Below are 14,862 nucleotides of genomic sequence, written 5' to 3' on the forward strand. Positions count from 1 at the left end.
AGTTTGTTTTTGCCATTTGCACGCAAACCCCTGCCCTTGTGTACTGCCAGGTGTTTGCCAAGTTTTACATTGTATCTAAATCTTTTTTTAAAATGAATTTGCTGATTCTAAAGTGTTTGCTGAATTTTCTAATTTGGTATCATCTGTGAATGTGACTAGTACACTAACTATATTAGAATGTACATCACTGATGTAAATTAAGAAGATCCCTGCTGTACTCCATTAATTACATCACCCCAATTCGATACACAGCCCTTTTCTGTTCCCTGTTTACTGTTTAACAATCAGTTCTCAATTTTTGCATTTCCCTGAATGCCTGCTGGCTAAAATTTGTGAAATAATCATTTGTATGGTACTTAATCAAAAGCTCTTCTGAAAATCTTTGCCATATCACTTGCATGCATTCATTACGGTTGTTGATTATTCAAAAAACTTTAACAAGTTGCTTAATCTTCCTTAGTGATTACATTGGTGAAATACTAATTTAAGTAAAACACTATTTCCCTTTCATGGTCCAGAAATTTCACATTCTCATCCCTAATATATATTACTTGATCCTTGACAGTTATTGTGTTGTTGTAGCACTGAAACATCTGTAGCATTTAAGCCAACATTGCAATATTCCTTTCAGTATCTTTCTTGGCCTTTTTAATATCCTTCTTACCTGTGCTTGCAATGAATTGTACAATTAAATAAAAGAACTAATCTCTGCTCCAGTCTCAACCATGGAGAAACTGTGAATCTGGAACTGCTACCACCATTGTCCAATTCAGGAAACCAAAGTTTTGTTCAAGACCCCAGGCTGAGAGAGACTGAACCCATACTGTATGTAAACAGACTTCTGCCCAAATTTTTCTCTTCAGAAGGGAAGCTCTGTGATGTGTGAACTAGTTTTTGTTTTGCTGGATCAATGGAATTAATATAGTTGGACCTCTTTGTTCAACTATCAGCATATTCACTAATAGGGCTGCACCTCCCAGTGAACCACTGCCATCCCACTAGATTGGATCTTAGCAGACTCTGTGAACAGACTGTTTGAAGGGAAGGATGAGCACAACACTGCCCTTCCCTGGAAGCCTTCTTCAGCACTAAGCACGATTTTAAGCATTGCTCTTCTCCTCTTCTTCTATCATAGGACTTCCTTGACACAGAGGTGACGGCAGGAGGCTGGACAGTTGCGATGAACCCAGCGTAGCTCTGGCTTCTAGCAGTGTTTTTAAACTCTCCATAAAATAGACCTGGCCAGTATGTCGATTTGGCAAGTAAAACTCCAATGTTCACCTTTCAATCTCAAGAGTTAAACTGTTATTCCAAATACATACTATACAGTACAGTATTAGATAAAAGACCTTAACAAACGTTATAGTTGATGTATGTTTAACCCTTATTTAAAATCCCTTAGTGAATGATCAGCAGTTTGTATTCCTGCAGATCAGTTCACATATACAGTATATTATTACTCCTGTTGGTTTGGTTGTTTTGCTGTTGTATTATTAAATAATTTTATTATATGTTTTGAATCCATGTGCAGCAACTGCATCTTATTCTGTCTAGTTGATTCATAATAGTCATAAAGCACTCTTGCAATTTATAGTTATAGTTTGCAATTGTCCCAGTTAATTCAACCATGAAACACCACAATGGCTACTTTACTGTGACATTATTGCAGGCTTTAAACCAATAAATCCAATAACTGTGCAAGGATCTGAATATTTTTTCAAGGCACAGTGTGTCCATTTATCTTAATAGGACTCACACTGTCATAGAGACAGGTTTATTTTGGTGAGATGTAAAAAGTACTGGGACTGCAACTGGAGGCTTATGTGACCAAATTAGTTCACCACTATCAGAAATGTTTATTAAAGAGATTTCCTCCATCTTATTGTCTCATCCTGTGCTAATCTTTTCCGTTATACTGAGTGGGCTGTTTGCTGCTTCAAGTGGAATAGCTGTAGTTTTAGGTTATAAGGGCTTGGTATTAAGTGTCTTTAACATGTTTAATTTTATAACCCATCAGCTATAATATTAAGAGGCATCTAGTGATCTTCCCAGTTTGCTGTTTTTAGGGGCGATTATCAGGGTCTCCAACTTTCACCTCTACCTCAGGTTTGCCACTCTACTACAAATAGTTCTATAAAATATGTCAGATAGATACCTTAGTACTCAGTTTTACTCTTCTTTACATGCCATTACATTAGATATTTTTTTTTACAAAAAATACACTGAATTGAACACTGATTAATTTCCCCAATTCTCTCCAAGCTTTGTAACAATAATGAATGTGCTTCCTCAATTCATGGTTCTATGATATTTATTCTTTCCTTCTTAGACTGATGGGAAACATTTCATTTTGGAATTTCAAAATCTGGGACGTGAAGTGAATTTGTATCGAGTTCTTCATCATGTAATATGAAAGGGCTGCGGGGAGTCAGGCCTTTTCAAACGTTGATCTTCTAAGTAAATCTTCAAAGTAGACTTTCTATAACTTTGGAACAAGTACAACTTTGGAACAAGTAATAGGGTTATTTCATGCTGAAGAAAACAATGTTTCTGCCGTGGAGCCTTCTTCAGGTGTGTGCATGGCCCTCTCCTTTGCTTCTGGTGACATTCGAGGCGTTATGGAATGCACAAAAAACTGATTAAGTGTGACCTTTTTCTTGTAGTGGCCTAAGCTTTGAATTAAGGCCTTTTTAAAGGTGACCTGATCAGGCATTGTGCCACCTGGACTTCGTTAGGTAAAAGTGCACCTAACGAGCTTTCGTGTGATTGGCAAATTACAATGCCTCACCACACAAGCTGTATGGCTGGTCAGAGGGCTTAAAACAAATTGACAACTTTTTGTGAAAGTACATAAGCTATAACTATAGTTTTCTCATTCCAGAAAATATTGTCTTTTTTTCCATCAGTATATATATTTTTTAACCTTTCAGAGTACAGAGGTCCAAAATTTGTACTGGACCACTGCATAAATAAATTCTTGGCAGAGACATCTCTGAATCAGGTCTAGACTGTGCTATTCACATGCTGTGGGAGTGTTGATAGACCTGTGGTCACTGGGCAGCCTACAAAATCAGGAACATTCATCCTAATCTGCTTCTGTCCTCCACTGTTTGGCTTCACTTTTTAACTCCTGGCTTGAGTGTGAGAAAAGGTCAAATACTATACAGTACATCTTAAAAACACATCTTCTGCACTTGGCGGTACAACTGCTGTGAGTTTCTTATAAACCAGATATTATATTATTATTATAGATTTTAAATCTTGTAATGTAATTCAGTTGTAAAATGTAAAATGTAAAAATGTAATTCAGTTAATGTTCTATGGTGGTTAATATTAATAATAACGATAGTAACCACAGGACATTAATTCAATTAAAAGAAATTACAAATAAAGTGCCCTGCTTCACAGGAACTTGGAAGTCATTCGGCGCTAGCACTGAATTACTGTTCTGTTTAGTATGAAGTGCCAGCAGTGGCAGAAAACACATCAGAGAGACAAGTTAAACCAAAAGCAAAAGACTCCGAGTTTTTTTTTTACCAGATGAGTCTTCCTTCAACTATCAAACCAGACAACAAGCAGTATTTCTTGTAGGTTCTCCTTGAAGGCATCCGAAAATTCAGCTGCTGCAGATATGAACGGATTTCCAAGAGTACTTGTTAACTTTCATGGTCAGAATCTTACCTGCTGTCCTCTTGATTTCTGAAAGTGAAAGGTTTTAACAACACCTTCAGGGTAACATGAGTGTTGATAAAACACCAGGAACAGGACACAGGCCCCCAGACACAAACTCACTCACACTTCTGAAAGTTTTTGCGTCTCTGTTTCTAATTGAAAAGGCAGGGATTAAAAACAGTTAAACAAATCACACACCCATCCTAATGATTCCATAAATAAATGGGTTTTTGCCACAATATATATATTTGATATTTATATATAGATAGTTTTATTTTCTCTTCATATTTAATGCACTATCGGCTACTATTTGTGCTTAAAAATCAAAGAGAAATTTAAAGAACTGTTTTTGTTTTTCTTGTTATGGTTTCTACACATACGTGGATCTCAAACGTACTTTGAAACATGTTATTTTCTTTGTTAGATCAGAAAAAAAAATTAAAAAATCCCATGGTGAAAAAAAAACCCAAAACAAATTACCAAAGAAAATATCACAAAAAATTCTACATCCTGCATCAACACATATGTCCGAATAATTTAAGAAAATAGAAGTAGTGTCTCTAAAACGTTCGTATTGCTTTGTACTTCCCACCATCCCTGGACTCCACTGTGCTCCAGAAATCTAGGTGTCAGAACAGAAACTGGAAGTGAACCTCAGTGGGAGGCTGAATGGTCATCAGTTGTTTCCTCTCGACAGCTGGTGGACACAGACCGGGAGAGTTCTTTGGGTTCACCAGCAACCAAGGTAGTCTCGAGTGTCTTGGAAGAGAAACAGTCTTATTTGAAATTTTTTCTTTTTTTTTTTTTTGGCAATGCAGAAAGGACAACGGTGATCACTATTTTAATTATCATTATTATTAGAATTATTACTGTTGATGTAGACGGCGCTTTTAGTGTTCGGCATCAGTCTGTTCGAAGGAGAAACTGGGAAGAGTCAATAGTTTGGGGTTGGGGGAACTGTCTGGAGGCAAGCCCTCCCCACCCAGGTCCAGCGAGTCCTTGGAGTCACAGGAAGGCGCTCGCCTCCTTAGGCAGTTCTCTCTCCCGGGCCGTGGAGGGGGCACTCCGGCATGAAAGTTCATACTAAGCTCCTGGCAGTCGGGGGGCTCCACGGAGATGCAGGGAGGACTCATCTTCTTCTTGTGCCTCGGGGAGGGCTGCTGGAAACTCTCCGCCCGCGAGACAAAGCCCGAGGAGCCCGAGCTGCGCTGGGGGCTGCTCTCCACGGAGGAGCAGATCTCGATGGAGTGCCGCCGGGGATCATCCAGCCAGGAGGCGGGTCGTGCCAGCAGGAGCCGGCGGCCCTGAGTGTCCACACTGTGGTATTTCTTTAGCTCGCGCAGGCAGGGCCCTCTCTCCACGCGAAGCCCCGCCATGATGATGTTCGACACTTCTTGGTCCACGGGGTCCTCCTGGCCCCCGAAGGGGTTCCTCCTGGCTGGGGCCGGAGGGGCGGGTGCAGGAGGGGGGCACTTGGAGACATTGCACTGGTCGTGGGGGGCGTGCTGTGTGCGCACGCTAGAGCGCACCGCCTCGGGAGACGCCCCGGGCGTGGCGGGCACAAGCAGAACGGCTGGCTGGGAGGGGAAACCCAAGACGGAAAGTTCGTTCTGCTGGCTCTGCCCCGTGGCTCCGTCTTCCTCCGCTTCTGTGCAGAGGGCGTCCAGGGAGTCGTTGGTAACAGCCACCTGAATGGGCCGGAGGGGAACGGGGATGGGAAGGTGTTCAGGGTCGGGATGACACAGATGGGGAGGTGAGAGGGGAAACAGGTTAGTGTGGTGATGGGACAGCGGTAGTGAGGGTGGTAGGGGGAGGTATTGGCTAATCCTGCCATAATGAGAACATGAAGTGACCAAAATCTGTCCCTGGATAATCTCAAGAACCCCTCTGTCTGAGGACAGAATGGTGATGGGAATGCTAACAGTGACAGCTCTGTAGCTGTACAGTTCAGTTACATTATTATTTCCCTCCATTTGCTGCATGGACCATGATATTCTAGTCAGCTGTGGTTAATGCGCACGCATTATAATTTTGCAGTTACACTGAAAACAAAACTTCAGAAGGATTATTAATGGTTTAATCAAACCCGGTGAAACACTTTAAAACTCTCCTTTATGGGCAAAATATTGCGTTCCTCTATCCAGAGAAAATGCTGTAAAATGCTGTTTCTTTAATTAATCATGATTGGGGTTTAATTACTGTCCTATGATAAGAAAATTCATATGAACCCAACATTGGTAATTCATGAATATAATTCTACAGTATTAATCTGAAATGTCCATCATTGTAATTTCTAAATTTATTGACTCCTGCAAAAAAAAGGACATTTTAAAAACACTACTGGTCACAGCTCAAACGATTTAGATGTGTTTTTTTTTCTTTAATTCACGTGAACTCTCCCAAAAACTCAATCTGATTTTAAACAACCCCTTGTTTTTGGAGTGATGGCAGAAGAATCTGCAAACAGTCTCAATGAAAGATTTTCAATGATCAGTCCAAAGTCAAAGGTACGCTACTTCTTCAGAAGCAAAATATTTTCCTTCTTTTTAGTTTTCCCTGTTAATCCTAGTTAATATTGTATGGGCAAATACATCTAATGGAGAAATAAAAGGGAATGTAAGCTAAACATTATTAATTATTAAGGCAGCAAAAAAACTCATGAGATTCCCCCAGAACTGAGTTCCATTGCGATAGCATCTGATTGCACAGCTACAGTACTGTACATACCACCCGAGAGTGCATATACTACATGGAGGGAGCCAGCAAATGGAAAGAAAAATGCAAATATGAAAAGAACACAAATAAACAGAATACTGTGATGTGAATGATGTATAAAGACTGAACCTGTTCCGTATTTGACATGGTTATGGTAGTCTGTCAACAACTGGTTTTATGTGCTACATCAGCCATGATATACCTTATAGCTAGAAAAACAAACTGTCAGTTATAGAGCTGTTTGGTCCAGAGAATAGGCTCTGAATTGTGGAATGTTTTTTAATAAGCATTGTTCTAGATTTTATTAAATGATCCCTTCATAATCATTGCTTATTTGATTTTAGAACTGTTTGTAGGTATGTTAAAAACTAGGCTAGTAATTTTATTACTTTAACGGGAAGCCTGATATTTGGTGATGCTGACAATTATTTTACAACATACTGTAAAATAATTAAAAGTTTAAATGATAACCTAATAAGTAAAAAATGAAATAAAAGCAAAAAAATAATATTTACCAGTAACAGTGAAACATAAAATCTGCAGAGACTCAAACAAGGATTTTTTGTTTGTAGTTTAAAATAAAAAGATTTAACTAAGTATATACTTTTATCAATAGTCTGTTAGCAGATTTTTTCACTGATACTTAACTGGACAGATCACTTAATTTTTAGTTATCCTTCCACAATAATATTGGCTTTTACAGGGACAGAGGGTGGACAACAGAAACTGGAGACAAGTGTGAGATACTGACTAGACAACAAGACTTGCTAGGTTTTCATCAAAGACAGATGTAGGGAGTGAAGACTTTTCCTTTGTACTTTGGGTCCTAAAAGGTTGTTGTGTCGGGAAGGCTGGTGTCATTAAAATGTTTGGAGGGGAGATGGTCTCCCCTTCCTATTCTCACCATTGGGGACACTACAGTATATTCCATCCCCATAAAACAAATGTGTGCTCTTGGCTTCCTGCTAAAGAGAAAAATCTGTAAAAAAAATAGCAGTAATGTATATTTATACATGTGTGATTTTTAATTTGTTAGTGTAGTATATGTAAATGTATTTGGACCTTCTTTTGACTATTACAGTACACACTGGATTTTTCTGAATTAATTGTCTCAAATAATGGGGAGAAGTTTCGGCAATGATAGGCTGGCTCAAACTCTAGGACATTCTGTGGAAGAGGTGAGAGGATATTGTGACTTTATGTTGTCTCCAGTGTTTTTTATGTTTATTTCTTAATATTTAAGGTCTTTCTTGTTGGACTTTCTTGGAACTGCAGAAAATCGGCACCTTTTTGTTTTAAATGGTGGCCTCAGTATTTAGATTGTAACGGCTTCCTAACTTCTGAGCTACATAGGAAGAGATTTCCTTAGAGGGCCCCATGAGAGGGCCCCAGGACCTACACATGATGTTAAAAAATATATAAAAATTGCATACAAATCTTATTTATAAATTTGTACATAGTATCTCAAACATTCTGCCAAAGCTTCCTCACTTTCACATTTAGACCTCCAGTTTTAATATGTCATAGAAACTGAGAGTTTACAATCAGTAAAAATGTATGGTTTTGGGCTGTGTGTATTCAAAAATCCAAGGGCACGAACAAATAGAATGATAAGTCAGGAGGTCCAAAAAACTTGTTAGAAACATCCTACTGTATTTAACAAGTTTTAATTTCACTTTGCATTTTATCTCATGTGTTAATTTTCCCTCGGTATACAACGATATGTATTCAAAAGAAAGGGCAGAATAAACTGGAAAATGTGGGGTCTTAACATTCTGGTCCCTCAAACAGCACCTGTTCTTCACTCAAAGATTTGGCTTGGCAACTGCAATAGCAATCGGCTATTGTGAGGTGAGAAAGAAATCTGACTCTCTAAAACAGTGGGTCGAATTTTCAAGAGTGAGGTGGACCATGGGAAACAACAAAGCAAGTTCTGACAGAAATGCCAGGAGTGTGTTTATAGTGTAATTGAAACTAAAGATGTTACTTGTGTTTGAAGCTGACAGGAATATGCTAAGTGTAATGTCATAACGATACAGTAAATATTCATTAATGCCTTCTGATCTTCTGAGAGCCAAGGAGTTAATAATAGTGACGGTAATGTTCTGCAAGAAAGATAATAAATTGATCTTGCTCTAATTTTGAAACTGTCCCTCAGAGCTGTTACATAAAAATAATCTACACTCTCAACAGCAGTGATAGGTTCTGTACCAAACAGAAATTTCAATGGAAGTCTGTTGGTTAAAAAAGAGCATCAGAACATTAGTAAAAGTTATACACTGGACATTGTCTGCAAGTTATTTTGTGCATACAGTACAAGTATGTGATAAAAGTCTTTATAGTTAAATGATCTCAATCAAATGCTACTTAATTTTGAACAAATCTAAATAGTGGCACAGCGACACATTTTGCAACATATTGTGCTTATCATAATCCACTGACGTCTGTGTGCTATTTTGTAAAATAAATTCTAAGGGAAGTTAAGTGTCTGAGTTATACTGTAGGTCTGGACTAACAATCTTGTTTTATATTTCTTTGTACCTTTTACATTGAGGTCATGACACCTTCATTTTTTATTAAATAATCTATGAAATAATCAATAATCACATGTCAATAAAAATACCAAGAGCACACTGGGGTTTTCAGAAAAGAGCAGATTCTATAGGATTCTTTAAAACAACAGCTCCTGAAAAAGATGATAAATTTGTCAGTTTACAAGACAGCATAGCTCTGAATGCTATCAGTAACACCGAAGCTCTTCCTTCTAGGTGTTAACTATTCTTACTATGAATATTACTGGACTATGACTTACAGCTGTGCTTACTCCCTTAAGCAGCTGTGTGTCACTTGTTTGAAAAAACTGCAAAACTTTAAAAGTCTGAAGTACTGCAATGTTAAATAGGTTGTGTAGCCCTATAACAAAGTGAAATCAGGTTTTAATCAATGTAATTCAATGACTTGGCTTAGTCACTGAAAGTCCTCTTTTTCCCCCTCTAGAGTCTTATGTGAAGTGCCTTCAGTAACAAAAGGGAGGAGCAGGAGAAGGGAGAAAAAGGGGAGTTAATAGCAGGAGTATCTGTGTCGGAGGAGAATGTGGTGATCTGGCTTGTGATGTACAAGACTCAGCTGAGAATGGTTAGTTAGAAAGAAAGACAAGGAGGAAATTAGAAAGAAAGAATTAGAATTCAGAGTTCGAAACACAAGACTATAAAATGAGAAAATAAATCCACACAGCATGTTTTGGCTAGACCTGGATGTATACACAAGAGTTCAGAGGCACGGGAATGATGTCTGCATATTACAGCTGTATTGTAGCTGAATGTTTTAAACTTTATCATTTCACTAAACACTTTTTGCCTCTGCCATTTTAAGGATATTATTTTTCATTTAGCTTGGTTCTAAAAAGAAGGATTTGAGAATTAAAAGCATCCCAGTGGCACTAATTAAATAAACAATTTGAGTTGTTCTATTGTCAATACTGTGGGCATGTGCTGTGAATATATGTTTTACAGCACACTACAGTTACTATGGGAATCGGATTAAATGAGCGCCAGTCAGGCTAAAAGTGCATGCTTAAAAAATAAGTAGACCTTACTGTGCTGATCCATGTGTTTCTAATACACAGGCATAATCTCCACCAGGGAGGACATCTGAAAGCTTTCTTTTCTTAGAATGGATAACAGTAACAGTGACCAGCCGACTGAAACTAACACAGAAGATCTGATCCTGAACAGCTGAGAGAAAAATTGTGTCTTGTACAAGTATTACAAAAGTACACCTCCTTCCAGTGACGATACCAATTCCACATAGATTGGAGGAGTTTCTGAGTTTATTGAGTTTAACCGTAGTTTGGTTGAGAAACCCTTATGGTTCTATGGGACACAGGCTTTATTAAACATATTTCTACTGCATTTGTATCACCAATACATGAATCGTACTTAAGTAAAATTATGTTCTTGAATTATAGTGCCCAGCAAAAGTACAATATTTACCACCTTCCAGTGATGCTCAATTTTGTTGAATTACATAAACAAAAGTATTCAACCCCTTAGCTGTGGTAAAACCAAATTAATTCTGGAGTACAAAATTTATCACACAGATGAATGGCCTCTATCTGTGTACAATAATAGCGGTTCACAGGATTTCAGAATAAATACACCATCCTTGGGAGAAAATGTCTTGGAAAGATTGAGCCGCAGAGATCAATGCATCAAGGAGCTTTCAATGCATCAGGGATACAGTTGAAAATCAAACAGGGGAATGTTCAGGAGAATGCTCAAAGACTAGCCCTTTAAGCAAGGTGAGGTTGATCTTTAAGAAATGGAAGGTGTGCCACCTCAACATTCCCTAGGTTAGGCAGTTTCTCAAGATTGAGAAGCTAGTCAAGGAGGAAACTGGTTGGAGATACTACAGTGAGGTAAATAGCAACTTTGATAGCACTATAGAGCGATGAGGGATCAAAATATTTGTGAGTTAACAATGTTCTCATCACCTCAAAAAGCAGACCAGTAAAAGCAGAGGAGGAGACTTATCTCAAATTCTGCATGCAACTTGTAAACAAAACATTTAAGTAATTCTGTATTGGCACAAGATTTTGTGGTCAGACTAAAAAACATTGGAACTTTTTGGTCTAATCATGTAAAGCGTTAATGTCACATAGTTGACTCCATCCCTAATGTCAATGTGAGTGGCAGCATTCTGTTATGGCACAGTCAATGTCTTGACTTGAATCCAATAGGATATATACAGTATGGCAAAACTGTTCATCAACAATCCCCAACCAACCTACCGGGTTTGCTACTGTAACTGCTGCAAAAGATGCTTCCACCTAGTTTTTTCTCAGGGAGGTGAGCACTTACATAATTAGCATATTTTAGTTTTTGATTTTTCTTTTCTGACATTCAATTTCTTTTATGAAAATGTTCAGTTTCTGCATGCAAGTTCGACTTAAAGAGACTTTCAAGATGGGTATACACCATTTAAAATTCTACAAAATGGGACATTATAGGAAGGAGGTAAATACTTTTACAAGGCACTGTATAATTTGTATGTATAAAACACTCAAACAGACAGGTGTTTAGTTAAATATATACGTTGTCTGTTTTGCACCATTCAGCATAGGTATCATTTTACAAGGTGCAATTTAGTTAAAATTATAGAATTCTCCTAATGCTAATTAAAGTTGTTTTTAATTGCAGTGACCGTGTCGTGACAACCCTGTCACATCCTCTACAGATAGAGGGCGCTCCTACTCTGTCCTGTCCCTAGTTTCTGGTGCTTGTCCTTCCAGTGTGTCTTTGTCTGGGGCTATATATTTCCGGGTCCCGCTTTCCTCCTTGCTCAGCATTGAGGTTGGGATGTCCTGAGACCTGCCTAGCACCAGGTCACCCCATGTCTGTGGCCTGAGGGCATACTGTAGGTTTTTTATACGGCATTTCCTGGGAAGCTGAGCCCGGGCTAACCCCTGTCCCGCCGCTATGCATAGGGTCTTTTTTCGCTCTCCTGCCATTCCACGGTTTGTTCCTTCTGCCATCAGTGACAAACCCGTGTGGCTGCGTCTCGGCTTCTCACCTGTCTGCGCAGGGTGCGGCTGGCGGTCTGTGAGCGGTGTGGAGGCGGAATGCGGGGGATGCTCTTGGTGATGGAGTGAGTATGGGGGCTGATGGGACGGAAGAGGTCTGTCGGTACAGCTAGGTGACAGGCACTACTTTCAACAGGTTGTGACTGCACAGAGGTGATGGAGCCTGGGGATAAGACAGGGAGACAAAACAGTCAATTTCAGCATTCGTTTCACAACTTTCATCCCCAATGGGAGGGCTTGCGTGGATCTCCCCACCCTTACTAACAGAATACGTTTGACACTGGCGGGCATTACTGTGTGATTTCGAACATGCCAGCCCCCAGTTTCACTCAGTTACTTGTGTGTGGTACCTTGAAAAAAAGGTTCCTGTTTGTAGGATGCAATCATTTTATATACCATTTTCATGACATCATCTTAAGAAACATTAATATAAAACACGAAAAAGCAGAAACAAGTTACTCATTAATACGCATAATTTAATATAACAAAAAAAACACGTTTAGTACTCAATGAATTAGAGTGGTGTTTTAAGCCACTGGTTGGCACATCTGTTGTTATATTGGGGTGGAGAACAGCGAATCGATGGGAAATTCTAGATTCTGCTAGAAGCAGGCTGAGAAAACGTTAGACAATGAACTCTGAGGAGTTTTCAAAGATTTTAGAAGCTTTGATAAGGAAATCAGACATCCAGTATCTCACTGTGTTAAACATTTGAAACTAATAGAACTCTGGGCAAACGAGGAAAGCAGAATCCCTGCTAAAATTGAAGGTAACAGAAATGAAAAAAACAAGGTGCACCATGAGAGAAACATGTACAGCAATGCAAGAAAAAATATACAACAAAGAGAGAAGATAGGGTACAGAAATAAAAAGGGCACGCATTACCTGACTGGCCCTTCTGAGGCGATACTTTCTGGGGGGAAGAGGAGTCCCCAGAGTGCTGAGGCAGGAACATGTAGCTGTCATTGGGCAGGGAGTGTGTCCGGCCTACTGCAGGCTTCCTCACACACAGCAGGTTCTCAGCTAGCTGAACACTGGGCTCCCTCTGTGTCTCCAAGAGCTGGGTCTGAGGATGGAGAAACAATGTGAGCTCCTGAGAATGGAACACTAGACAGGACACTGCAGAGCACACACAAGCCATGGTGGTACTGTACACACAGGCTAGCATGAAAGAGAACAGATTGGCACAACACTGACACTGACCATGTAGACACTATCTCATCGAATACTTTTGTTTAGCTCTTAAAGCATTAAAAAAATACTGTGATCTCTGGAAGAATTTGGAAGAGTTCAAGCCCTGAGAAGATATAAATTGAAGCAACTTTGTTAATCCAGTTTAAGAGTCTCATTCAGAGGTTTTTTTACTATGACACAGAAAGTATTGTGCATTAGCAAGCGGTTTTTGACAACTACTACAAAAAACAAACAAACAAACAAACAAACAAACAAACAAACAAACAAACAAACAAACAAACAAACAAACAAACAAACAAACAAACAAACAAACAAACAAAAAGGCAATGTGACCAGAGAAATGCTTTTAACATTTAAACCCTAGGTATGGACAGTTGCCAATGAAAAATAATATCATATTACTAAATAATTTATGTGGAACTAACATTCTGAAATTTTATTTTTTCTGTATTTTAAAAACTCATTTTTTCCTGAATTATACTTTCACATTCATAAATGGCCAGTGAGTGCGATTGGAATATATGGATTAAAAAGTGAAATCCAGAACAAACACTTGGAAATGTCCTGTAGTTAGAAGGTAACATGTCTCTAAGTCATTTACCTAAATGGGCATGAGTTCTGTATAAGCTGAATTTTTAAAGTATGATTAAAAGGTAATGATTTTTTGGTGAATATAGTTTTAATGAAAGAGAAGCAATTTTACAGTGACTCTCCAGCCTTCCTGTAGAATCAAAGACCAGAATCTCACCCAGGAAACTAAATGGCTGAGGCCACAGAAAAACACAGCAAGGATCAGCACTGTAAACCACACAAGAAAGAGCAGACACTGAGAAATGAGAACAAAGTCGCCAAAGCAGAAAAAAAGCGGGACTAGGCCCAGACATGTTTGAAAAGAGGCAAAGTCTGGAAAAGTGGGAGATGGACGCACTAATCTACCGTACACACACCAGGCCACAGAGGTGGGATGTGTACATACAGGAGAAAGAGAGAAGAGGTGTGGATGGTTATATCCTGGGCTTACAAACACACTAGCCAGCCCTGGACATGTAAGGCCCTGGCACTCATCTTGTACAGTACGTACCAGAACGGGTTGGGGGCTTGAAGGGTTGTCCTTCAGTGTTTTCAAACGATATGGGTGTATAGTATAGTATAGTAGCTCTAGGTGGTCAATTAAGCCCAGGGTAATTTTTGAATTTTAATATAGAAGTGAATTTTGGATTGATGCACTGACTAACATTAAATTTATGTTCTGCACATTTAATGGATTGAGCCTTCTCTATCTTGGTGAAATCCGTATCTCAACTCTGCTACCCCATTCTCCACAATCTCTCTGAACTTTGAGTCATTTAAAAGGACAAGCAGGACAGGTGTGTTTGAAAGCTTAGGGGTAAGTGACTGCAAAGAAGAGCTGGTTCTACTGTAAGTACATTGCCATCCCGGCTGGTTAGTAAGAGAGTGTTAATATCATCAGGCATAGAGTCGTCCGTCAGAGCTAAGGACCAGGATTTCTCCGATGTCAGAGACAGAGCCTCCATCTCAGCTAGAGGGATCTAAACAGGAAGATACAAGCCAAGTGAAAATCAGCTTTCAGGAAAGTGCAGAGGACACAGGGACATATTCACAGCAGCCCTGGCAGGATCACTCAAATACAGCTTAAAGTGATATACCCCAGAAGGCTGACCTGGCAATCAGAAATCCAG

At 39.2% G+C, this 14,862-nt stretch overlaps 1 protein-coding gene across 16 annotated transcripts in view; it reads right to left on the reverse strand.

Moving 5' to 3' along the window:
• Positions 1-3,807: 3,807 nt before the first annotated feature.
• The window catches only part of cacna1g (calcium voltage-gated channel subunit alpha1 G), a 349,737-nt gene continuing 338,682 nt past the window's right edge, over positions 3,808-14,862 (reverse strand). For 13 of the 16 annotated variants that reach the window (XM_088599330.1, XM_088599329.1, XM_088599325.1 and 10 more), the window contains 4 exons: positions 14,590-14,712; positions 12,854-13,034; positions 11,959-12,131; positions 3,808-5,360 (listed from right to left, as the gene is read on the reverse strand). In XM_088599330.1, the coding sequence (XP_088455456.1) occupies positions 4,563-5,360; positions 11,959-12,131; positions 12,854-13,034; positions 14,590-14,712 (1,275 nt within the window). In that variant the 3' untranslated portion in view covers positions 3,808-4,562. Of the gene's footprint in view, positions 5,361-8,019; positions 9,514-11,958; positions 12,132-12,853; positions 13,035-14,589; positions 14,713-14,862 lie in introns of those variants that run through there. The other 3 variants (XM_088599328.1, XM_088599324.1, XM_088599331.1) reach the window with 2 other exon arrangements.

This window comes from Lepisosteus platostomus, chromosome 11 (genome assembly GCF_059453375.1).
Source record: "Lepisosteus platostomus isolate fLepPlt1 chromosome 11, fLepPlt1.hap1, whole genome shotgun sequence".
Classification (NCBI taxonomy): Eukaryota; Metazoa; Chordata; class Actinopteri; order Semionotiformes; family Lepisosteidae; genus Lepisosteus; species Lepisosteus platostomus.